This window comes from Hyaena hyaena, unplaced genomic scaffold, assembly GCF_003009895.1.
Source record: "Hyaena hyaena isolate Hyena2069 unplaced genomic scaffold, ASM300989v1 scaffold_226, whole genome shotgun sequence".
NCBI lineage: Eukaryota > Metazoa > Chordata > Mammalia > Carnivora > Hyaenidae > Hyaena > Hyaena hyaena.
In genome coordinates this window covers 2,042,230-2,069,398 of record NW_024080858.1, presented here as the reverse complement: position 1 = coordinate 2,069,398, position 27,169 = coordinate 2,042,230, and the positions used below count along the sequence as shown (strand labels likewise).

The following is a 27,169-nucleotide window of genomic DNA, read 5'->3' as shown; positions in this document are numbered from 1 at the left end:
ATATGTTGTTAAAGAGGTAATTGTACAATACTTTAAACAAAAGAAAGAATCTCAATAAACAGATGTTTTTCAAGATATGATTTATGACAGAAGTTCTACAGTGTTTTTCTTTGCCAAATAATTCCTTTCAAGCCCTTCTTTTTAAAAGAATTATGTAATGTCTCTCATTTTATGCCAAAAAAATAGCCAGGATATGAATTTGACATCACATGCATGGTGAGAGCTTGGAAAAGATTCTGAGAATGCTATTCACTCTCATACAAAAGGTCACAGAATTAATCCTCCCAGCCAGCATTTGAAACTGGCTATCCACAGAGCCAGGGAAGTTTGGAAAATTAATGTGCGTGTGTTCAAAATATACTTGTGCATACACTTCTAATAAACCCTATCACAAGACAGAGAACATCTTGTCCACCTGATTTTACAAGTGCCTTTTCAGGAGAGAACTTTGTAGATCTACAAGATCATACTTACAGGACCGCTTAACCTTGCTGAGCCAGTAGAAAATAGCCTTTGAAGAATGAAATGTATGAATTATTTTAGTGTGTTACAGACTCTGACTTGAAGGAATCGTCAAATGATCCTCCTGGAGTTCTAAAACATTCAACACCTTCACATGGCTGTCCATTTATACCACTCAAATGATGTTAATTGGATCTCACCAAGAGTATTCACTGTAGAACATGGGTTTTGTAACGTTATGTCTATGGTCTACATGAAAATGCCGTTTTGGAGAATGTGGTTGCATTTAGTAGCGCTGACGATTATTTTTTGTTAAGCTTAAAGAGGCTTTATGCGTGATTTAATTCAGCCATCTTTGTGCCCATCATATATAATTCCGGGGAAGCATAGATGGGGCAGTCTGGAGGCAGTAGAATATATTAGCAATCCTTAATAACTAATACCTGTTGAGTGCTTACTATGTGTCACGATACTTGCCTAAGCCCTGTACATGTATTAGCTCATGTATTACTCTCAAAGTTTCTCCAGAGCAAAAACTATTCCGCCTGAAGTGCTCACTGAGATGCTGAATTTCAATGGGAAAACTGTAAATAAAGGGGCTGGCTAGAGAGTCCTCAGACAAGAACTGTATTTGAATAAACTTGGGTTTGTTTCTTCTTCTCTGGCCCAAGAACTATAAATACTGAGTAATCCTTTAAGATTATTTTTGTAATTGGGGTGCCTGGGTGGCTTAGTTGGTTAAACATCAGACTTCAGCTCAGGTCATGATCTCATCATTTGTGAGTTCAAACCCTGTGTCAGGCTCTCTACTGACAGCTCAGAGCCTGAAGTCTTTTTCAGATTCTGTGTCACAAATATATATATATATATTTGTGAGTGATGAATTATCTGGAATGCCAACATACAAATACTTTCTGGAAGGGGAAATAAGGGCAGAATGCTGGTATGTGCCATCCAGGTCAACTCACTTTGTGTGAAACCAAATCAGAAGTTTGTTTTGGTGAGCATAGGATCATGTCACACATATTCTAGAGGGCTATTCCTTGACTCTGGTAAGAGCTAGAGAAATCTCCTAGTCCTATGGCAGAAGACTCTTAACACCTAGAATTTTCAAGTCCTCCAGATTCAGAGGGGTTTTTTTCTTTTGTTTTTTTTTTTTTTTTCCTCTGATATTACAGCTGCATGTTCATCAATGTTACAAAGATGACTGAAAGTTGTCACCCAGGATTGTTTCTCTACACCGTGTTTTTCCTATTCCCAGATATACTTGCCTCCTCAAATATACTGTACAGGAGATCTTGGGAACTGTGCCTTCTGGCATTTTGGTATTAATTTTATAGAACCCACTCTCAAATATCTTTTTCAGGGTCTTTATGGAAATATAGACCTTTAGTAGACTTTTACAGCCCTCTGTAAAGGAATAAATGAATGAGCAAAATAAATAAATGTGATTGGATGTTTAAATAAATGTTTTAAACCCTCCCTGAAAGGCAGATTTACAGATAAAGATACAGCTGTTCTATAGTAAATAACATGCCCAAGAGGGGGCAAATTTTATTTGGTTAGTTGTTGGTAACCAACAGGATGGTAATACGATATCATAAATTATTTTTAAAAATAATTACTTTGAACTTTTTCAGATTGACATTAACACTTTCTTGTCCAATGGATCTCAAGAATTTTCCAATGGACGTGCAAACATGTATAATGCAACTAGAAAGTTGTAAGTATGAACAACTTACTTTTTCTGAGCACTTTAAAAAGTTTAGCAGATATCAATTTTAATGGATTATGTATTTATAATTTTGTAATTGTTTTTGTCGGATATTTACTCAACAGGCATGTTATCTTTCACAACGTACTAAAAGTGATGTCTATCATCGCATGCAGTTTATACCATTATAAACAAATTGAGGACCTAGGAATAACATTTTTAGGCTTGAAAAGCAGGTATATATCCCTATACAAATTATCAAAGGTAAAAAATATAATAACCATCAAAGACAAGCCACCATTTTTTATTGAGTGCTTGCCATAGGCCAAGCATTTTGCGTATGTTATTTTCAATACTCACAAAAAAGATATTGCTGTCCCCATGTTTCCACAAGCTAAAATGGTCATTTTGAGCACTTGAGTATTGTGTTCCAATTTATGGAGGTGGTGGCAGCAGGCCATCTGGTTCCCAAGCTTATGCTTACTTTGAAACATTTTGCCACCACTCAGCTCATATTTATTCAGAATAAACTCGGCTGGGTATGTAATACATGTTATCTCAGAAGAAGGAAAACTTCTCACACCTTATCAGAGATTTATCCAAGCTTGCAATCACTCCTTTAAATTTCATCTTTCAAAGTGGATCCATGAATATCACAGATTAATGTTAACACATAAACATTTCAAGTCTTTCTGTTTCTCTGAACTTCTTTGTAGAATCAGCCCAAACTTAGGGGCACCTGGGTGGCTCAGCTGGTTAAGCCTCTGACTGTCGGTTTCAGCTCAGGTCATGATCTCACAGTTTATGAGTTCAAGCCCCACATTAGGCTCTGCACTGATGGCATGGAGCCTGCCTGGAATTCTCTCTCCCTCTCTCTCTGCGCCTCCTCTGCTCTCTCTGTTTCTAAAAATAAATACACTTTAAAAAAACCAACCCAAAATTAATTGGTTTTCAATGTTCAATCCCATAAAAAAGGAATCATGGTGCAATCTTTTTCATGTGGTACTGTGTCATATCAGGGAAAAAAAGTTTGACATATTCCTTGAGGAGGATTTGAAGGTGAGTCTCCAGATTTGCAGGCCTCAGAGGCAAAGCTTGTAATGTGGTAGATCTGTCACTAGATGGCAAGCCTACTTCATGGGGGAATGTTGGCCATGCCTCTGCTCAGTTTCTCTTAAAGCAAGAAAGTGGAAATCTCTCTTTCTCTGATCATAACTCCTTGTTAAATTTAAATGCATTACTTTTATAAATTGTTCCTAAATATTAAACATTCACACCAATAAAGTTAGTTGGGGCACTATTTAGAAATCTAAATGGGGAGGGGCAACAAAAGATTCCCAGCAGTAGAGCAGTGGATACCATGAAGGCATTGTGAGGACACGCTGATTCTGTATCGTGGTTGCAAACAAAATTTGGTACATAAAAAGGTATCAAGAAAAAAATCATATGCAAAATACCTAAGACAAATGACTCCCTTAATGACTAAACCGGACGTTATCTGATGAAGTTTGAGGTGACGGAGGATCATGGGGTCCAGAGCCAATGGCCAAGAAAGAATTATTGAAGACATCTTTGGTGCAAAAAAGGTGATTTTATTAAAGCTGGGGACAGGACCCATGGGCAGGAAGAGCTGCATGGGGTCCTGATGAGTAACTCATTATATACCTTCATGTTGGGAGAGGTTGGGGATAGAGGAAGTCTTTAAGGAATTTTGAAGCAAAGTTTCCAGGACCTGGAGGGTCTAGCTGTTGCTAGGAAAACACTATTCATTACCATTTAATACAACATCAGTCATGAGACCCTTTAGATGTATATCAGGGGCCATAAACTTGGAGTATGATTCTCAGCATATATTTGGGACAGTTGAGATAAAGGAAGTTGACTTACAGGATTCTCCGGGTTGGGTTATTGTTAAGCGAAGGAAGGTTCTCTTTTGCCCCCAGCAAAGTGTCATCCTTGAGGCAGCTGAGCTCCTAGAGGGAGGTCACTCTGCCAGACTTGTCAATGGGCTATAGGCAGTAAGAGAATTTAATTTTCTGTTTGCCTTAGTTTCCCACATGACCGTGACAAGCACTTTGACCCCTTTCCTTTGTTCTTGGGAAGCCAGGAGTGTTTGAAGAATAGCACATCTGGGGTGGGGGTGAGGGTGCTAGTTAGTGCTTTACCCCTCAGCCTGCCTCATGCTCATCATTATGCAATAGGCAGGAGGAGCAGTTCAAGCAAGATTTAGGAGTAAGAAAATGATTTGTTCAATATTATGCTCTTCATGCTCTTAAAAATTCTCCCAGTCAAATGAACCAATGTTATTTAAGAAGGTTTCATAGGGAGCCTGGTGGCTCAGTTGGTAGAATGTCCATCTTCGGATCAGGTCATAATCTTGCGGTTCATGAGTTCGAGCCCCACGTTGGGCTAGCTGTTGTCAGCACAGAGCCTGCTTCAGATTCTCTGTCTCCCTCTCTCTCTGCCTCTTCCACACTACTGCTGCCTCTCTCTCAAAAATAAATAAACATTAAAAAAAATGTTTTCATAATATTTCTAAAAAGGAGAAGAAAGAAAGTAGGGATGAAGGGGAATGGTGTGGAAGGTAGAAACAACAGAGGATGATACTCTAGGGAGTCAAAATTTTATCTTTACCCTCTTATCCTTTTTCAGTAAGGCTTGAGAACTAAACAGACATAGCACAGATTAACAGGAGAAAAGGATACAAATTTTTTTAAATGTAAGTTCTATGCAATGTGGGATTCCTCAGAATGAAATGAACTCTCTGAGAAATGGCAGATTAAACAAGGAGAGGCCATTGTGAAAACGTAACCAAACTCTGCGGGGGGAGCTCAAAGAAGATAAGAATGATTTTAACAAGGTCTGTACAGAATTCTCTTGGCTTTGATTCCCCACTGAAGAATGTTTCTTTTTTTTTTTTTTTCTGGTATAGGGAACACATCTTTCACATGAGAGTTTTTATCTCCTGTTTTCAAGGGGGGAGAGGAGGGGGACATTTACAGTGTCTTTCTGGCATCTGCTATTTTTCAAGTGTCTTTAGCTCAAAATAATCCTTGTGCTAACGTGGTATCTTTGGGGATGGCAGTGGTCTGCCACCCTTCATTTACTTCCACACAAAATGGACGAGAGGCTCTGGGAACAGATGAGCTCAGAGCTTAGGTAAATGGAATCCTAGTGGAAATATTAACAGAGAAAGAAAGGTAAGATGAGAAGTAAATGTGGAAGGGAATATTAACAAATCCATCTTCATATATTTGAGGTTTGGGGAATGTAGGTATAGAAAGCCAATTAGGAGGAATTAGAACTGGGGACACACTATTCAAAACCATGTAGAAAGTGGTTCAAACAGTTAAGATAACATTTCTGAAGAGAGAATAGAGAGAGGGAAACAAAAAAGACCCGTTAGAAACGCCTATGTTTAGAGGTTGTTGGAAGGACGTCCAGTCAAAAGATGGTCCTAGATAGCAAATTAAAATCATTATCATTCAATCTCAAATAAACTGCTGAGATCTGTTTAATGCATCAAACGCTACCAAAAAAAAAAATTAAGGCAATTGAAAAAAGTGCCACTGTTATTTATGACAAGACAACTGTGGTTAGAATGGTGAGGGTCAAATCTGGATTCTGAGTTTTCGTTTGGTTTTGTTTTTTAAGGGTACAATGAGAAAGTGGGAGCGGTGAGTAAAAACCTATGACTCTGGAAATGTTAGTTACTAAAGAAAGATGGGAAAGAGTACGGTGCCTGAGGGATAACTGGGTCCCTGGACCCTCTTTTTTAGAGTAAGGAAGGCATACTGGGCTATTTTGCAGAACAAAAAAACTGAACAATAAGATCTTTCATTGTTTCTGCCTTTCCCAGAACATTTCCAAATCAATCAAAAACTCAACGTGGGAAAACAGAGCCTCTTGCCTCCTCCCTTTTGTTTCGGATTTCCTTTATCAGGAATGACTAGGTTGCTTCACATGTCATTAAACACTTCCTGCTCTCTTATTAAAAATTAATCACGCTCACAGCAGAGATACTGTTCATTGAACTTCTTTAGCAAATGCTAAGAAAATCTTGGCAAAGTAGAAGCTACTGAAGTCAAATTCTTCAAGATAGATTTCGTGAACTCTTTTAGAGCAATCACTCTTTTTTTTTTTTTAAATAACTGTTTAAAATGATAAGTTAATCTGCTGGAAAGCAAGAACTATAAGGAACCTAGTGTCTTTTATTGATTGAATTCTGGCTGCAAAAGAGAAAAAGAAAACAAATTGGGATGAGAACCATAGAAAACAAGCAAAAAGACACATAATTTAAAGGCAAAGGTGTGTGTGTGTGTAGTTTTGTTTTAATAATCTTGGAATTAGTTTTGTATGGTGTCAGCTACTGTGGTAGCTTCAGTGTGATTTTATCTGTCTTTTTATCTATCTGTCTATAGATCTATCTATCTATCTATCTATCTATTTTTCTGTTGGTTCCAGAAGTAGAATTTAGTGATTCATCATTTACATGTAACACCTAGTGCTCGACACAAGTACACTCCTTAATACCTATCACCCATTTAGTAAAGATAAAGGCTTTAATGGTCTGTAATGCCCCACCTTTCTTAAATTCAATGAATGTCCAATAATGTCTGCCATCGGTCAAGACGGTTCGGTGGGACCAGAGGAATGTTCATTCAACTAAGTGTCAATTGGGAAATATCTATCAAATATCTAATATATTCCACAAGACACAACATACATAAAGCACAAAAGCCCCTGTTCTTAAGGACCTGGAGGACCAGTTGAAGTGTTCTTCCTGCAAATGACAAGTACATGTTCATGGATACTGTTAGCACTAAAGGAAAAGTGACGAAGGGAAGAACAGTGATAAAAGTGAGTAAACAACTCAGAGAAGTATATTTTGTCTAAACTAGCAATGACCTCACACCCCTTAAATAGTATATTCGTGACTTGGACTTAAAACCCTGGGTGACACACAATTCCTAGTATTCAGAGAAGCAAGTTACTGGGAAGAGGTGGGCAGGAGGGGCCTAGGGAAGAAAAGTCTTATGATAAAAACTGATGAGAAAAAAAAAAGTCTGAGCTAAGGATAGCATGAGAATAAAAAGGAAATAAATAACTTTCAAGCCAGAACTAAAAAAAAAAAATCTGATTCATTAGCTAGAAAATGGGAAAGGAGAAAAATAAAAGAAATGAAAATATAATATAGAGGAAGCACAGAAAGAGAGCAAAAATAGCTTTCAATACCACCATCATTAAAGTAAATGCAAAAGTTAAATTCACATAGCAAAACAGAGATCCTCAAACTAAATGTTAACAAATACTAAGACTCAACAATATGTTGTCAACTAAACGCTTTTTAAACACATTATGCAAAAAAATTCAGGAGAAAAGACAGAAAAATGCATATCAAGAAATGTTTCTTTTTTAAAAAAATTTTTTTAATGTTTTTATTTATTTCTGAGAGAGATGACAGTGTGAGCAGGGGAGGGTCAAAGAGAGAAGGGAGACACAGAATCTGAAGCAGGCTCTAGGCTCTGAGCTGTCAGCACAGAGCCCGATGTGGGGCTCGAACCCATGATCTGTGAGATCATGACCTGAGCCGGTCAGATGCTTAGCAGGCTGAGCCACCCAGGTGCCCCAAGAAATGTTTCTTAAAATATATTCCAGGATAATAATTTTAATATCAGAAAAAAATAATTATAGAAAAAAATTATAAGACACAAATGCTTGAGTAACATGTTGATAAAGAAACAATATATAAATAAGCTGTAATAATTATAAAAACATCTTCCATATGACTTCTGAATGTATAAAAAAGCAGCCAAACTACAATTAAAAAAATAGACAAATCAGTAATTTACTTGAAAATACAGGTATAAATATTGAAACAAAAATAAGTTAAAAGTAGGTAAAGAGAAACTCACAGTTTGTTTTAGCATACAAGAACTTTTACAAAAAAATGTTACAATTACAGAAGTCACAAAGGAAGATTTAATCAATTCTTAAAAATGTACACATGATGGAATGTGATCTCTCACTAAAATGCAGTATGACTAACTACAAGATGAAGTTGCCATAAATTACTATATATTAACATGAATTATTACATACTAGTATACAAAGGTACATCTGGAAACCAACAGCATATAATAAGTGACTCTGTTTAAAGAAGAAATAAAGGAGAACTCCGTACTAACACTCATGGAGCTAAGCCCTTTATTCAAGAAGATGAAAAAAGAATAAAAGAGCATTCAAAGAATCCCATGAAAACCTAAAGCTGGTATTTTGAAATGTTTAAGAGCTTAGACACACCCTTGGAGAAACTCTTCAAAGAAAAAAGAAATTAGGTTGCATATAAGAGATACAGAGTGAAGAGAAGAAAATAATTGTAGGTATACTAGATTGGAAACAATAAAAGAAAATTCTGAGCACTAAATCTTTTCCAGTCATATCTAGTGATCTGACATTAGAAAAGAGCCTTAGGCAAAAGCTGTATTTGAAAAAAGAAATCCATACACGGCAGATAGCTAATTTCATCATAAATTAATGAGAAATTCAAAGACCTGAGACAATAATGAGAAAAACAGAACATTTTGAAGACTTTTTCAATGATTTGCATAAGAATTCAGCATAAAGATGGTTCTCTCAAGTTTCCTTTTAATCACAAGGATTAAATGTTGCTTCAGTTGCATGAAATAGAAAAGAGTAGTTGACTCATGGAGAAAGTAGTACAGAAGCTGACTTCTGCTTAAATATGACGTGTTTCTTGTAAAAATACATACTTGGCCAGAAATTTATTTTAGATTACTGCCCGTTTTGGAATACAGCCTGAATAAGAAATGGTTGTGGAAATACAGACAAATAAGGTTGGCAATATTGCTTGGAGACATGAAGATAAAGGAAATTTCTGAAGGTAGTCTTAAAAATAAAGAGCAAAAGGGGTACCTGGGTGGCTCAGTGGGTTCATGATCTTGCAGTTCTCGCGTTCAGGCCCCACATCAGGCTCTCTGCAGTCAGCGTGGAGCCCACTTCAGATCCTGGGTCCCACCCCCTCTTTCCCCCACTGTTTGTGCACCCTCTCTCAAAAATAAACATGAAAGAAAGAAAGAAAGAAAGAAAGAAAGAAAGAAAGAAAGAAAGAAAGAAAGAAAGAGAAAGAAAGAAAGAAAGAAAGAGAGAAAGAGAGAAAGAAAGAAAGAAAGAAAGAAAGAAAGAGAAAGAAAGAAGGAAAGAAAGAAAGAAAGAAAGAAAGAAAGAAAGAAAGAAGGAAAGAAAGAACGCAAAAAAGAGGAAAAGATAGTATCATCGGGTTTAAGGAAAACTGGGGGACAATCCGAAAGAGTAAAACAGAGAAAGGGATTGAAAACTCTTCGTAACATTTTAACATGTGTTTCCTGGAGATTGTTTTTCAATCTATTCATGGAGTGTACATTCATCTAGCACTTGCGCTGAACTTCAAGAAAAAATAGAAAACCAAAATTACTTTTTTCCCGATATTTAACTACAAATAGAAATGTATTAGCTGCAATTGAAAAGGTGTTTATCATAGTGATTCATTCTACTGCCATTTAAAATCAAAGCGAACTAACTACAGTAAAACTGAACTTTACCCTCTGATTAACCTAGAAAGTGAAACCTCCTTACTGAGAACTCCTCTGAAGTCCAAGGAAAGAATGGGGCCGCAGGTACACAGGCTCACTTCGTTTTATTGTGCTTTTGCTTTAGCGCCCTTTGCAGACATTGCGCTCTTTTTCCAAATGGAAGGCTTGTGACAGCCTGCGTTGGCCAAGTCCATCAGCACCATTTTTCCAACAGCATTTGCTCACTTTGGGTCCTGGATCCTATTTTGATAATTCTCACAATATTTCAAGCTTTTTCATTATTATATTTTTTACAATGATCTGTGATCAGTGATCTTGGATGTTACTAGCATAATTGTTTGGGGGCTCCATAAAACGCACCTATATAAGACATCGAGCTCAACCAATAAATGCTTGAGTTCTGACTGCCCGACTGACCAGCCATCATCCCATCTCTCTCCTTTCCCTTGGGCCTCGTTATGCTCTGAGACCTATATTGAAATTAGGCCAGTTTATAACTCTACAATGGCCTTTAAGTGTTCGGATGAAAGAAAAATTCACAAATTAATTAATTAATTAATTAATTTTTGTTAAAGTGTATTTGTTTTGAGAGAGAGAAAAGAGAGAATCCCAAGCAGGTTCTGTACTCAAACTCAAGAACCATGAGATCATGACCTGAGTTGAAATCACAAGTGGGACACTTAACTGACTGAGTCATGGCAGGTGCCCCCACATAACTCTCACTTTAAATCAAAGCTAGAAATGATTAAGCTTATGAGGAAGGGAAGGCATGTCAAAAGCTGAGATTAGCTGAAAAGTAGGCATCTTGTGCCAGTTAGCCAAGTTGTGAATAACAAGAAGAAAATTGTAAGGAATTTAAGAGTGCTATTCCAGTGAACACAAAGGATAAGAAGCCAAAAAGCCTTATCGCTGATGTGGAGAACATTTGAATGGTCTGGATAAAAGATCAAAACAGCTACCACATTCCTTTAACCTAAAAGGTGTTCCAGAGGAAAGCCCTAACTCTTCAATTCTGTGAAGTCTTGGAGAGGTGAGGAAGCTAAGACAGAAAAGTTTGAAGCTAGCAGAGTTTGGTTCAGGAAGTTTAAGGAAGAAAGCTATTTCTATAACATTAAAGTGCAAAGTCAAGGAGCAAGAGCTGATGTAGAAGCTGCAAAAATTATCTAGATGATCTAGCTCAGATAATTCATGAAGGTAGCTACACTAAATAATAAATTTTCTGTGTAGATGAAACAGCCATTTATTGGAAGAAGATGCCACCTAAGATTTTCATAACTAAAAAGAAGTTAGTGCCAGGCTTCAAAGCTTCAAAAGACAGGCTGACTCTCTTTCTTGTTAGGGTCAAAGGCAGCTGGTGACTCTAAGTTGAAGTTGATGCTCATTGGCCACTCCAAAAATCCAAGAACCCTTACAAACTGTGCTAAATCTACTCTACCTATGCTCTAAATGGAACAACGAAGCCTGGATGACAGCACATCTGTCTACATCATGGTTTACTGAGTATTTTAAACCCACTGTTGAGACCTACTGCTCAGAAAAAAAGATTTCTTTCAAAATAGGACTGCTTATTGACAATGCACCTGGTCACCCAAGAGCTCAAATGGAGATGGATGATACGGATAGTGTTGTTTTCAAGTCTGTGAACATGACATCCATTCTGCAGCCCGTAGATCCAGGAGTAATTATGATTTTCAAGTCTTATTATTTAGTAAATACATTTTGTAAGGCTCTAGCTGCCATACACTGCGATTCTCTGATGGATCTAGGCAAAGTAAGTTAAAAACCTAGAAAGGATTTACCATTCTAGATGCCATTAAGAACATTCGTGATTCATGGGAAGAGGTGAAAATATGAACATGAACAGGAGTTTGAAGAAGTTGATTCCAACTCTCATGGAGGATTTTGAAGGGCTCAAGACCTCAGAGAGGGAAGTCACTGCAGAAGGGGTAGAAACAGCAAGAAAACTAGAATCAGAAGTGGAGTCTGAAGATGGGACTGAAGCTGCAAGCTCATGATCCAACTTGAACAGGTAAAGAACTCTTTCTTATGGATGAATGTAGACAGTGGTTTCCAGAGATGAAATCTACTCTTGGTGAAGATGCTGTAAAGATTGTTGAAATGACAACAAAGGACTGAGAGTCTTACGTAAATTTAGCCAATAAAGCAGCAGGAGGGTTTGAGAGGATTGACTCCAGTTTTTAACTTTTTTAAGTTTATTTGTTTATTTTTGAAAGAGGGAGGGAGAGAGAGACAGATAGAGAGAGAGAGAGAGAGAGAGAGAGAGAGCACAAGGAAAGGAAGAGGCAGAGCACGAGGAAGACAGAAAATCCCAAGCAGGCTCTGTGCAGTCAGTGCAGAGCCTGATTCGGTGCTCAGTCTCACAACTGTGAGATCATGAATTGAGTTGACATTAAGTCAGATGCTAAACCGACTGAGCCCCCCAGGCACCCCTCCAGTTTTGAAAGAAGTTCTGCTCTGGGTAAAATGCTATGCAATTGCATCATGTGCCACAGAGAAATCATTGGTGAAAATAAGAGTCAGCCAATGCTGCAAACTTCATTGGTGCTTTATTTTAAGAAATTGCCTCAGCCACCCTAATCCCCGGCAGCCGCCACCCTGACCAGTCAGCAGCCATTAGCGTGAAGGCAAGACCTTGCACCGGAAAAAAGCTATGACTCACTGAAAGCTCAGATGATGGTTAGCATTTTTTACTAATCAAATATTTTAAAATTAAGATATGTACATTGGGTTTTTTTTAGACTTAACGCTATTGCCCTCTTAATAGACTATAGTACAGTGTAAACATAATTTTTGTATGCACTGGGAAACCAAAAACTGATTAGACTCACTTTATTGCAATATTTGCTCTATCGCAGTGGTCTGGAGCTGAACCAGTAATGTATCTCTAAGGATGCCTGTGGGTTCCAAGTTCAACCATTACCTTTATTGAATCTAAAGGCCTGCTCCATAGTATGTTTGTTTCTCAAATCTCAACAGAGTTTTACCTGATTGCTTTTTTAGAGAGCCAGAAGTTCAATATAGTGTTATTCCTCTGGTCTACAACATCCTCATTCACCCTCATGAGAGAATTCTCGAAAAAAGACTTGCTTGCTTTGGGGTGTATTAGTTTCATTAGTTTTATTTATATTTCTTTTTTTCTTCAAATTTTTTGTTTAACATTTATTTATTTTTGAGCGAGACACAGAGTGCAAGTGGAGGAAGGGCAGAGAGAGGGAGACACAGAATCTGAAGCAGGTTCCAGGCTGAGCTGTCAGCACAGAGCCCAATGCAGGGCTCGAATCCACAAACGGTGAAATCAGAACTGAGCCGAAGTCAGATACTTAACTGACTAAGACACTCACGTGCCCCAATTTATCTTTATTTCTAATACTCATTTTTCTTTCTTTTTTTTTTTTTTTACTGTCAAGTTCAGTCAGAAAATACTGGACAATTACCATGACAATTCACATCTCCAAAATTCATACCAGTAGAGAGCTAATGAAATAGTAGTAAACAATATTAACATATACATATATGGCTATGAAGAGAATTCTCAATGAAACCCTACTTTTCATTAAAAGTTTTATTTAATTTTAGAAATAGTGAGTGATTTGAGCTCCATTATGTGTTGTTGCTGGTAATACGTGAGATTGAGTGACATTTCTAGTGATGATAAATTAAATATTAAAGTGATCACTAGCCTTCCTTCTCAGGATTAGATTGTATTAGTTTACTGAAGATCAGGATCCACTGTATGATCCTTTCTTTATCTTTTAATTTATTTTTTTAATGTTTATTTATCTTTGAGAGAGAGAGACAGAGCAGGGAAGGAGCGAGAGAGAGGGAGACACAGAATCTGAAGCAGGCTCCAGGCTCTGAGCTGTCGCCAGAGAGCCGGACATGCAGCTTGAACTTACAAACCACAAGATCATTGCATGAGCCAGTCAGGTGCTTAACCAACTGAGCCACCCAGGCACCCCTGTTCCTTCCTTCCTTTCTTTTTTTTTTCAATTGGCTGTATGAAGTAAAACATAAAACTATATCTTCAAAAGACAAATTTTATTGACATCACAGTTTTATTTATAAATGCATTTTGTTTGTTCGCTTCACAAATAGCTAATCTATAAGGGAAGGAAACACGGCCATATTATGCCTTAGACTGTGCCACTCAAGGATTGACAGTATAAATTGATGTGCAGGAATATGGAGTGAGAAAAAATGAAAAATTTAATTTTCAGCCTTTGATTTATACCATAAAGAAAATTTCTAAATTGACAATTTTTTTCCTCAGGTGAAGAAAAGGATGGAGGATGTTTTTAATCTTGGTAGAATATTAAGCAATAATTTCCTAGACTCATAATAAAGCTTCATTATTTATAAAAAGCCAAAGATGACATGGCGTATATAAACTATCACTATATCAATAAAAGATCTAATTCCTTATTTCATATCTAACGAGGAATTTTGGTAACAAAACAGGAAAACCTCACCAATGTGAGAAAGCTAAAGAAATTTTAATTATTCAGGTTAGAAGAGAAAATACAAGGAAATAATTCAGGGAGGAAAGGACTCTTTTCCACAAAGAACAGCCTAAATCCCTAAAATTATACGAAAAGATATTCTTAAGGTCAACTTAAAAAAAATTACTGACACAAATTTTAAGAAACTTTCAAAATATGCTTTAATGGGGTTTTTGGATAGAAATATCTAAAGACAGATGGGAGGTTTTTGCTCTTTACTTTGCAGATTCATTTCAAAACCACATCTGATGTGACTCAGATTGGTTACTCTGGAATTTATGCCAAGACTATTTAAGGAGTTTGGTGAAGATTTTTCACAATTATTTCCTAATAATCTCTACTGTTTTCAAGCTCTTTCATAATTTAAAACAGTGCAGATATTCTTCAAAATAATACTACCGCCTTTTGCCTGGCTAGTTAGAGATACAGATGGTTCTTGTTTTGCTGAGTACTTACTACTAAAGTCTATGCAGTTACAATGTCAGTTAGAAAGCAAGTTTTCCTGAGACAAAAATATTCACTAAGGAACTAGCCACTTATAAAATTACTCCCCGCCTTAAACACTATTGCATCCTACTTAACACCATGACTGTTCTGTCCCACTCTGTCCTCATCTTTCTAATTGGACTTTTTGCTGATTATCAGATATTTTAAACGTATGGCAGTAGAACGAAAACATAGTGTAGTTATAAGTCTTACAAAAAGATGTTATCATAGTGGTCGTATTATCTTTTACATATATTATCTGATTTCATCCTAAATGCAACTTAATGAGATAGGTTTTATCATTTTTTATCATAAAAATCAGCTAATGAAGGTTTAGAAAGGTAAAGTGACTTCCTCACAGTGGACAGAGCAAACTTCTGTGAATTAATAGCTCACAAATTTATAACAAGCATTCGTCCTTTTTAAATCTAGCTCTAGTAACAAAGTACTAGTAGAGTGATTGTTATAGGTTAGTTACACCAGGGAGTTTTAGAGGAAGTGTAATTACTAAGGTAATTTAGCAGGCCTATACTTAAAGGAAACCACATATAACAACCTGGTTAATGGTAAGATTATTCAAATTAAATGCACAAAGTATAAATAAAAATGTTTTAGTTAAATACATTTTGACATAGCAGTTGTTTCTTGTCAAGTCAATAAAATGTCTTGAGTAATATTCCTCCTGGCAATAATCAGCAAACATATGCCAAGTGTGAGCATTTTCTTCCTTTTGTGTTTTAAATTCCAGTCCCTACTTAAGGGTATCTGCATTTGCAAGCTGTGTCAAACTGAGAAATCTCAGTCTCTATCCCTCCTTTATTTGACTGAAAAAGCAGGCCCAAAAGTGATTCTAGATCACTTAACGTTGAATGTGAATCTATGGTTTATTTATAATTCTCAAACTGATTCAATTAACTATATTGTCAGTCATATTTTCCCTTTGAATAAGTATTTCTTTTACATACTACTATAAGATATTAAACAATATTCTCTTTCTTTTTCTTCTGTAGTCTTTTGAACTGTTTTTTCAATAACCAAAGGTCATTTGATTTTTTTTTAAATGATAACATAATACTTTTGAATGATGTCTTCAAAATCAGCATGTTTATACTGGGAAATTTGAACAATTGAGACTGAAAAGCAAAAATATGTTTTAGCCTCAACTCACAATCCTTATTACTAGTGTTAACCACTTTTTTCTCCTGACCCTTTTTCTTTTACTCTGTGTGTGTGTGTGTGTGTGTACACACATGGGCTATGGGTATGGTTACAAATGTTCCATGAACATGTAATATAGCTGAGAATCTCAATTTCTAACTGATCTACCATGAGGTTTACAACAAAGTAGCTTCCATATCTTATTATTTGAGGGAACAAAAAATTTTAGAACAAAGCCTGAAGGCTAAGTAAATGAAGATAAGAACTGGTTGGAAGGTATGCTTGAAATGTTGTATCTGGGCAACAAAGAAAAACATCAAAGTATCATGATGCCAAGAGAACTGAATTTTACCAGCCTCAGATTTTGTTGGACATGAAGGTACAGCCCTCAGAGCCACAGTAAAACATCCTAAAGTGGAGGGTAGAAAGGACCCGTGAAATGACATCAGTTCAAGGGGTCTTCCACTCATTTCTTCTCAATGCCACCAGGGTGCCTAAGCTCCTCCCTATTATCAGGGTAACCTATAACTTATTAAAATGGAGACACTTAAAAAATTAAAAGAAAGGCACCGAGATATTTAAATTATTATATTTTATAATATCTATTTATTAACTGACAGGTTTTTAAAAATACTAATGGGTAAATTAAATAGTTCTAAACTATTTATTTTTTAAAATCTATCTTTTCTGAGGCTCCTGGGTGGCTCTGTCAGTTGAGCTTCGGACTCTTGATTTCTGTTCAGATCATGATCTCAGGGTCGCAAGATGGAGTTTTACCTCCAACTCTGCATGGAGCCTGCTTGAGATTCTCTCTCTTGCTCGCTCTGCTCCTCCCCACTTGTGCTTGTGTCCTCTCTCACTCTCAAAATAATAATAATAATAATAAAAAAGTATATCCTTTCTAAAGAAATATATGCACATATATTAAAGAAAATCAAAGTAGTTAGGATCCTCTTTAAAATTACAATTTTGGTATTAAATTTGAAATCATTAACACTATCAGTCGACCCTGCTATATAATGTTGTTTTTTTTTTTTTAATTTTTTTTAATGTTTTATTTATTTCTAGGAGAGAGAATCAGCGTGAGCAGGGGAGGGTCAGAGAGAGAGGGAGTCACAGACTGAAACAGGCTCCAGGCTCTGAGCTGGCAGTCAGCACAGAGCCCGACGCGGGGCTCGAACCCACGAACCGCGAGATCATGACCTAAGCGAAAGTCGGAAAGTCGGACGCTTAACCGACTAAGCCACCCAGGCGCCCCTGCTATATAATGTTTTTAATGAGCAAATAGTTCTGGTAGCTACAACACTTGATCATTTCAGAGCTTGATTTTATGTATTTTATATTGATAGAACTATGTAAGCCATATATTTTTATAGATGTTGTCTTTGTCTTGAATGAGGAGTTTTTATCAAGAAATATGTTTTTTAGGACAAAACTCAGTCTAATTAATTGTTTCTACTTAGGAATCTTTTTAAAATTTTTTGTCTAATTTAGATGCTGGGATATATCTTTTCTTAATTCCATTTCCATTTCAATATAAGCTATCCAATTAAAAACAAGCAGTCTATCAATATAGAATGTTTTCCATTCCAAAACACAGTCATCACATTCCAATAAATAAATATTGCATGTCATTTAAGATTTTATTATTTCTTCCTTTATATTGTAGGGATTAATCTCAAGGTGTTCCTGTGTAGAAACTTCATGTTTATAATTACTATTTCTAAAAGCTTCAAAATCCAAAATTTTAGTGTTCCATTCATAAAATAATTTGATTAAACATTTCCAATTGATCTTAAACAACTGCAACAAAAATTCAGAGAATTTATTTGCCAAAGGTTCAATACGATTGCAGAACATATACGTTGATTTACAAAACACTTCTTCAAATATTCATACTTAAAAATTTAACCCATAGCAAGCAGTAAATAGAGAAAGCATGTTTGCCATAATGAAATGTAATTTTTAATTCAACATTGGGTTTGTCAGATACAAAGAAATATAGTTCAGGTACTCTCTTTCAATAAAAATGTCATAAATGTTAATGACTATGGCTACTCTTTCATTGATAGAGTGTAAGAGTTTATGGACATAAAATAAATTATATATGCATCATAACTAATTCCAAGAACACTGCAGCTCCGCAGATTTTTAGGTAATGCTGTGCTCACCACAAGTGCAACTAACACATCTTACCATATAACACTATTACAATACCATTGACCGTATTCACTATGCTGTGCCTTTCATCCCTGTGACTCACTGGCTTTTTTACAACTATGGTGAATTCTAACAGAGATTTTATTCAGCTCTCTCACAAGCAAGTGACACTTATTTTCAATGCTGAACTTTTTAAGTGAATTTAAGAGAGACTTCTCAGTAGAATTTACAATGGCAGTACATAGTTCACCTTCGACAAATGTAATTCCAAAAGCTTTGCTTTGATTACAGAATTAGATTTAAAAATTAATTTAAAATTAATTTAACCAATTTTCTCTTTAAAGTAGGAAATGATACTGAAACAAGCCTAATATCTTTTCATTGCTTGCAAATTTCCCGTCGTGCACTTTTCCAGGAAAAATTTAAATTAAAAAAGAGTGAAATTACTTCAGGAAAGCGACAGTTTGATCTAAATAAAAACTCAGTTTTTATAATGCAATATGTAAATGTTTCCCCTGCAATTAATTGCACATACCAAATGATCATCTTTGGGCAGTATTCTTGAACAGACTGTATCTTTTGAAGTAGGTGCCGATGAATTTTCAGCTGTGTTCTTGCGGCTTTTATGTGGACAGAGCTTTCGTGAATGTTAGATACAGACAATGTTTTATTTACATTTCACATTCATCATCAACTTTCTTGTAAAATGGAAATTTCATGCTTAATTTTTCAATCAATATTGAGCTTTCATTTCCTTTAGCCCATTCTGCTAGAAGGATTTATTGCGAAATGTAAGAATGTTGCCAAACAATGAAATAAATAAATGCTTGTAGGTTTCAAAGCACTCAGCATGTTTTCTATTTGGTCCAGAGCAGCACTGCTCCACTGCTCAGCTTTCGCTTACAATTTTTTTGTAACTTATATACATGACACTTGGATACTTTAACTGACCCTTACAAACGTCACAGGTTTGTATACCAAGTGGGCAGCAGAGGGGGAAAGTTACACACTTCGGTCCCCACTGAGATCAGGAGTCAGCAGCCTCCAAAAGGGAGATGCCAGTTTCTTTGGGAAAGAAAGAAATAATAATTCTTCTTATGGGAAGGATTAGATAAAGACAGATGGACATTCCTGATGTTTGCTGTTGTACAAATTTAATCTAATGTGAAACTATTAAAATAGTCTCATACTCATATGCCATGGGAGAATGTAGAAGTAAAACTGAAGATCTGTCAAAGCAACAATGATGTATTTTAAAACAATGATTAATAATACCTAATCTAAAAATTAAAAATCTTGAGTCGCATGGGTGGTTCAGTCAGTTTAAGTGTCTGACTCTTGATTTTTGTCTCGGTCATGATCTCAGAATTGTGTGATCAAGCCTTCCACACTCAGTCTGGAGTCTGCTTAAGATTTTCTCTCTCCCTCTGCCCCTCTCCCCCAACACACACTCTCTCTCCCTCTAAAATAAATAAATGAAAATGAAAAATGAAAAGTGAAAAATCTAGAACAAGTGCTAAGCCAGAGAGAATATGAGGAAAGCGAGTACTGTAGGCAAACCAAGATGTGTAATTTTAAAATCATCATCTATAAGTCATCTATAAAATATATATAAAATCTATAAAATCATCATCTATAAGTAGGTGACTCTCAAACCTTAATCTTAGATCTTGACCTCATTTTCAGTACATAGGTGAATGAGTTCAACTATTTTCAACATATAAGTCAGTCTACAGACTTATGACAGCCAACACCTGCATCTTCTGCTGGCATCTTAACCTCAAGGTAACCCAAAATAAACTCATCATATACAAATATACACACACAGGGGCACCTGGATGGCTCAGTCGGTTGACCATCCAAATCTTGATATTGGCTCAGATGATTAACCCTGGGATAGTATGATCAAGTCCCATGTGGGGCTCTGCTCTGAGCATGGAATCTGCTTGAGATTCTCTCTCTCTCCCTCTGAACCTCTCTCCCCCTGACATGCTCTCTCTCTAAAATAAACACACACACACACACACACACACACACACACACACACACACACACCTCTTCCTCCTTCCTCCTTCTATTTCTAATTTAAATATTCAAACTCCTGATATATGCCATATACCATTTTAGGTACTGAAAAATATGCCAGTGACTAAATTGAATAATTTCAGCTTGTATGATGTTTCAGTTCTTGGAGGCTAGGTAGAAAAATACCTAAGAACTTGATGCATATGTACAATGTCAAGTAAAGCTGAGTTCTGTGGGAAAAGTGAACAGGGAAAAAATTGTGCAGACTGATTGGAGGAAAACTATTTTATAAGATGGTCAGAGAAGGCTACTCTAATGACATGAAATATAAGGTAAAGGGGCATAGCTACCTATCAGTTACTTAGACCTGAAACTTTGACATTTCTTTAACTTCTTATTTTTTCCTAAATATATATTTAATTCACCCCCAATTTTGACAAAACAAGCTACTGAAATATTACCTCTGACTTCTATTCCTTAGGGACCATCGGGAAAGAATGAGAGTGTTTTTTCTTTGCCATCTCAAGAATGCAAATGACTTTTTAAAAATTTATTATATTATGGTAAGAACACTTAGCATGAGATCAGCCCTCTTAAATTTTTAAGTATACATTATTGTTGAGTGTAGGTGCAATGCTGCATAGCAGGTGTCTAGAACTTACTCAGTTTGCTTGACTACAACTTCATGCCAGTGGATTAGTAATTCTCATCCCTCCCTCCCCCAGTTCCTGACAACTATTTCTATTTCACTCTTTGATTCCATTGACTTGACTCTTTTGTATACATCATATAAGTGAAATCTTGCAGTATTTGTTATTCTGTGACTAGCCTATTTCACTTAGCATAATATCCTCAAGGTTTATCTAAGTTGTAGCAAAAATTAAAAATAGGACCGCTATATGGTCCAGTAATTCTACTTCTAGGTGTTTTCCAAAAGCATTAAAATCACGATCTCAAAAAAATACTAGCACCACTATATTTATTGCAGTGCTAGTCACAACAGCCAAGACGTAGAAATAATCTAAATATCCATCGAGAGACGAATGGATAAAAAAGCACAGTATATACATAGAATGAAATACTACTCCATCCTTTAAAAAAAACAAAGATGACTGGGTGGTTTGGTGGTTTAAGCTTTCAACTTTTGATTTCGGCTCAGGTCATTATCTCATGGTTTGTGAGCTCGAGCCTCACATCAGGCTCTGTGCTGACACTGTGGAGCCGGCTTGGATTCTCTCTCTCCCTCTCTCTCTGTCTCTCTCTGCCCCTCCCCTACTACTCTCTCTCTTGAAATAAATAAAAATAAACTTAAAAAAAGAAATTCTTTTTTTTTTTAATTTTTAATGTTTTATTTATTTCTAGGAGAGAGAGAGAGAGACAGCGTGAGCAGGGGAGGGTCAGAGAGAGAGGGAGTCACAGACTGAAACAGGCTCCAGGCTCTGAGCTGGCAGTCAGCACAGAGCCCGACGCGGGGCTCGAACCCACGAACCGCGAGATCATGACCTAAGCGAAAGTCGGATGCTTAACCGACTAAGCCACCCAGGCGCCCCAAAAAAAGAAATTCTTTAATATGCAAAAAAATCTTTAGTTTCTGAGATAGTAGCTTCTTAAAAGTTAGTTGCAATGTGAAATTGGAGAGCATATCAACAAACTCTTCATACTCTTGTACATCAAAATCCATTTGTCTCTCTTGCACTTTGAGTGCATATTCTGATTATGCATAATTTTTAACATCATCTGTCAGTCATTTGGAAAATGTTAGTTTGAAGAGTTATTTAGATCTTCCAAACACTGATGCATGTCACTATACAGTATTAAAAGTTCACTTTTGTTAATATCACCATTAAGTTCATCAAAAAATCTTTATGTATCAGGTAACCAATTGTTCCAAAATTCCAATTTTGACTTGAAAGTTCAGAATCTATCATTGATTACAAATACTCTCAGTTATTTCCCACAGTATGATAGACTCATTCCCTTTATTTTTGAAAAAAAAAATGGTTTGCCGTAAATAATAATTATAGTTTACCAGAATTTTTTTTTCAGGTAAAAATGATGTTTCACACACACACACACACACACACACACACACAACTGGTTTAACTTGCCAATCAGTCACTCCAGTGCCCTTCCTTAAAAGAACCATTATAAAACAGTATGGTAGCTGAAGTACTTTATATGTACTTAACATTTTAACACACAGAATATTAAAAGGACTTTTCCAGAAGAGTCAAAATATCATAAAATGATAATTGGTACTGCTTCATCAAGGATCGTAGACACTTTATTATTCTTTTTAATGTTTTATTTATTTCTAGGAGAGAGAGAGAGAGACAGCGTGAGCAGGGGAGGGTCAGAGAGAGGAAGTCACAGACTGAAACAGGCTCCAGGCTCTGAGCTGGCAGTCAGCACAGAGTCCGACGCGGGGCTCGAACCCACGAACCGCGATATCATGACCTAAGCGAAAGTCGGACGCTTAACCGACTAAGCCACCCAGGCGCCCCGGTCGTAGACACTTTAAAACTGGCATTGTTAGTCCTGCACTACAGGGCATCGCATTAAGAATACAATAAACACACATGCAGTTTGTTGCCACTGTCTTTAATTATGCGAAAGCACTAGAAGTTTTACCCTCCATTGTTTCTTCACCATCTCAGCAAATGTCAACACAATGAAAAAGGCAAATGTCTTCTCAAGATTATGAAAGAAGTTTGGGCCTTGAGAAACTCATGAATGGATCTCGCTAATGTTCCTACAGCCTAATTTCTGTCACGTCACTCCTCTGCCCAAAAGATTCTAATTGTTCGTCATTGCCCACAGGGAATTTTAAAAATCAAAGCTTTCAACCTGGAAGTTAAAATTCACACAATCTTACATTAATTTATCTTTTCATTCCACATTGCCTTCATGCAAACTGGCTCTAGACAAACGAAGCTATATTTCTATTTCTATTATACACCCTGGGAGTTGGCAGTTTCTCGCAACTAATTATACTGTTCTCAGTGCCTGAGTGCCTTACCTTTTTTCACATTCTTTGTATGAAGCCACTTCTTTTTTTCAAGGTCCATCTGAAATGAGGCCTACGTGGATATCATAGATCCCACTTCTGAATGTACTTGGCACTCTGCTTTTCCCGTGCCATTTATGTTCTACCCTGTGCAACACCTCACCATTCCTTCAGCCTAGCAGGGTGTCTGACACCCAGTCGGTACTCAGTAAATACTTGGACTTTCGGTTGCATTGAACCATTTGTTTCCATGTTTCACTGCCGCTACCATAGAAGATTGTTGGCTGAAATTAGGGTTAATGTCTCTGTTCCCTGAATAGAGTTTTTCTTCTTGAGAGTTTACTATGATACAAGGCAATTCACCTTACCGCCCTGATCTCATTAGCCAATCCTGTTCTCCTTAACATTCTCAGGCGTAGCCCTGGAGGGTCCCATATCTGTCCTGAAACCAGAATTCAGACATGCCCCTTCACTCCAGGTGACTTTACAACATCTACCAAATAGTTCTTGCTCCATAAGGAGCCATCGCACTGATGATACTGTGCTAGAACTTCAACATCAGACCCCCGGAAAGTCTAGAGACATCTTGTCTCGAATCACTGATGCTCTCACTACTACTATCCCCACCGCCAGTGGAATAGATTCTGCTGGATATGCTCAAGGCTCAGGTGGGTGCAGATGAGCCTGACTCCAGATTCTGCTCCTTCTGAAAGGTTCTTTTCCAGGTACGGTGGGAGATGGGAAAGTGATCAGTTCCCTTCCATACATGTTGCTCTGTCCAGCCAAATCTACTTCATGCCAACTGTTCTTAATCACTCAACAACTTATTCCCTACAACACTAGCTCATTTCCAGGATAACTTGTTTGGGACAGTTTCCCTTGCTTGCTGCTTCATGGATCTAGAGCTTCTGCTTCATTTATCTGCCCACTTGACTTAGTTCAGAAGCCAGATCCTATGTCCTCTCTCTACCTCCACGGTAGTAGTCTTCCTACATAAGCTCCATTCCCTTTTTGTCTTTAAGTGTACAACTCAACAGCTTCTCATTCTGGGGTGGGGGGAGATAAAATCCTTCTTTTCTTAGATACCACTCCTATATAAATATGAATTTTTCATTTACTAAAAGATGCTGACTTATTACAAAATGTATTAGTTAATTCTGTCCTGAATTCACTGAGAGTATGTGCAAGAGTTTCCTCCCCCACAAACGGTTCCACATAGATTTTCTTTGTACTCTGATGTTCTCTGAAGAACTGGTATTTCTATTTAAAATATCATTTTGTTCATTTTGGGGTTTGGAATGTAGAAGCGAATGCCATCAACTAAAACAGTTAATGATTAAAACAAAGATATAAGGCTTGTGGCACCTGGGTGCCTCAGTCCGTTGAGCGTCCAACTCTTGATCTTGGCTCAGGTCATGATCTCATGGTTCATGAGTTCAAGCCCCATATCGGGCTCTGCACTGACAATGTTCAGAGCCTGCCTGTAATTCTCTTTCTCCCTTTCTCTCTGTCCCTACTCATTTCGTGTTCCCTCTAACTTGCTCTTTCTCAAACTAAATAAATGAACTAATAAACTTTAAAAGAAAGAGAGAGAGAGAGAGAAAGAGAGAGAGAGAGGGAGAGAAAGAAAGAAAGAAAAAGAGAAAGAAAGAAGAAAAACAAAAGTAAGAAAGGTAGAAGCCTTGATATTTTCCCCCACAGATATTATAGTTTAGGCATTTTCCTAATCAGTAACACTTTTGGTTTTTGTTGCAAGACTCCTGAGGAATTTGAGAGGTAAGGGGGTATCTAATGGAGTGGAACCAAAATGAACTGTTGAACTAATTCATTCAGTAACTGCCCATTGTTTCCAAGGAAACAATGTGTATGCATGTCCTTTGAAGTTTCTATAAGCCATGTCATGCTTTTTATTAACCTACTATGTTTTCTCACATTATTTGATGAATATTCTATGAAAATAGACTTCAACAGACTTTGGTCAGATGGATCTGCCCGTCTATTGATGCCGCTGGTCTTCCCACTCCATGTGAAATGTAAAAGATATTTTTTTTTTAATTTTATTTCTTTGCCCCTTTATGCTATGAATATGTTTATTATGTTTCACCTAGTTGGATACACTATGAACGATCTCATTTTTGAATGGCAAGATGAGGCACCTGTACAAGTGGCCGAAGGACTCACTTTGCCCCAGTTCCTGCTGAAAGAAGAGAAAGATTTACGATACTGCACTAAACATTACAACACAGGTAGGGCTTAAGCACTCTTTGTTATGCTTGTGATTTCTGGTTTTATGATCCTCGGTATTTCTTAATTATAGTGGTATATTAATCATTTTAACTATTTATAGCTCAGTGCGTTTCATGGTCACAGCAGAAAGCAAACGCATATGAAATTGATGAATGCTTCAACTCAATGCATGTTGTTACATAAGTGATTTGTATAGGATCAAAGAAATGTTTGGTATTCAGTTATACCTATTTTTTCTTTTGCAAAAAGCTCATAGTTATGTATAAATGATATTTTTTAAAAAATTCCTTTAATTTCTATGTGAGCAATAAAATGTACTCTGTAGCTCTTTTTGGACAATATACATTGTGTTTGATGACAAAATGAAAGAATATTTTTTAAGGCTTCATTTGCCTAAATTTCTCTTTTGGCTACAGTTTCATATATTTCAAGTTACTGTTACTTAAGCACCCACTACTCACACTGACACAGTAGCGTTTTGCTTTTGAGGATACATATAAGATACTGTCTTTTCTTTAACATAAATTTTTTAAAATGTTTATTTTTGAGAGAGAAAGCATGAGGGGGAGAGAGGCAGCGAGAGAGAGGGATAGACAGAGACAGAGACACAAAATCTGAAGCAGGCTCCAGGCTCTGAGCTGTCAGCACAGAGCTGACACAGGGCTGGAAGTCATGAAGCACATCATGACCTGAGCTGAAGTTGGATCCTCAACTGACTGAGCCACCCAGGTGCCCCAAGATATTGTTTTTAACACCAAGGAATGACAGACTTACTGTGATATTTGCACATTCATGAGATCTGTTCTCTTCTCTCAATTAGCTCGGACTATTCTCATAATATTTATTCTTGCTGCCTAAACTCTTCCTACAAATTCTGTTAAACCACCCACAAATGAGTCATCACTTCAGTGTAGTTAGTCCGTAGCCTCCCACTGGCATCAGCTGCTGCTCTTATTATTTCCTTACAGTAACTGTGATTCCTCTTTGGGTCATCATTTGCCGGTACTATGACCTGACCTTTCACTCTACAAGGTCTTTAATCTCTTTTATCTCTTTAATCAATGCACAGTACCTGGTGAAAAAGTCGCTGCTATTTTCTTAAACCAAAGATGAGGATGATATTTAATTTAATGGGGAGTTCAAGGTTAACATCTCAACACACAGATAAAGCGCAAGCAGGTCAATACCAGTGTCCTTGATCAACTCTCCAGGGGCAGTTACAGTGATAAGCAGATTTCAGAGAGATGCTAAGAAGCATCTAGAGTTAAAGTTGGAGGATGTCGGAGGCCGGCTCCGACAGGTCCAGGGGTCCCTGAAGGATGGACGGTGTTGGCGAGAGAGAGTGAGAGAGCCCTGAGATTCTGTCTGATCTCCAGGCAGGCATCTCTGCCCTGTAGGTTTTGGTGTCTTTATTTAAAGGTTCAAGAACAACATGAGATCAGAAAAAGGAATTTTTACAATGGGAAGCCTTTTGTGAATTACCTCAATCATAGTGAGGTTGAATTTTACAACTAAGGAAATAACAGGATGTTCTTAATGAAAAATAGGATGACATATATATGTTAAGTCGTAAATAGTTAGGCTAGGAATTATTCTGTTTGGCTCTCAAGAGGTTGAATGTTTTTGAACTGGTTAGTTTGTGGAAACCTATTTGATGCTGAATGTGTGAACACCACGGGGGCCCTAAATGTGTTAGCCTTTTGCTTTTTTTTTTTTTTAAATATTTTTATTTATTTCTAGGAGAGAGAGAGAGAGACAGCGTGAGCAGGGGAGGGTCAGTGAGAGAGGCAGTCACAGA

At 36.9% G+C, this 27,169-nt stretch overlaps 1 protein-coding gene across 2 annotated transcripts in view; it reads left to right on the top strand.

Moving 5' to 3' along the window:
• Window positions 1-27,169, top strand: part of GLRA3 (glycine receptor alpha 3) — a 181,539-nt gene that overhangs the window by 114,064 nt on the left and 40,306 nt on the right. For both annotated transcript variants that reach the window (XM_039243238.1, XM_039243239.1), the window contains exons 5-6: window positions 2,103-2,185; window positions 25,233-25,370. In XM_039243238.1, the coding sequence (XP_039099169.1) occupies window positions 2,103-2,185; window positions 25,233-25,370 (221 nt within the window). The remainder of the gene's footprint in view (window positions 1-2,102; window positions 2,186-25,232; window positions 25,371-27,169) is intronic.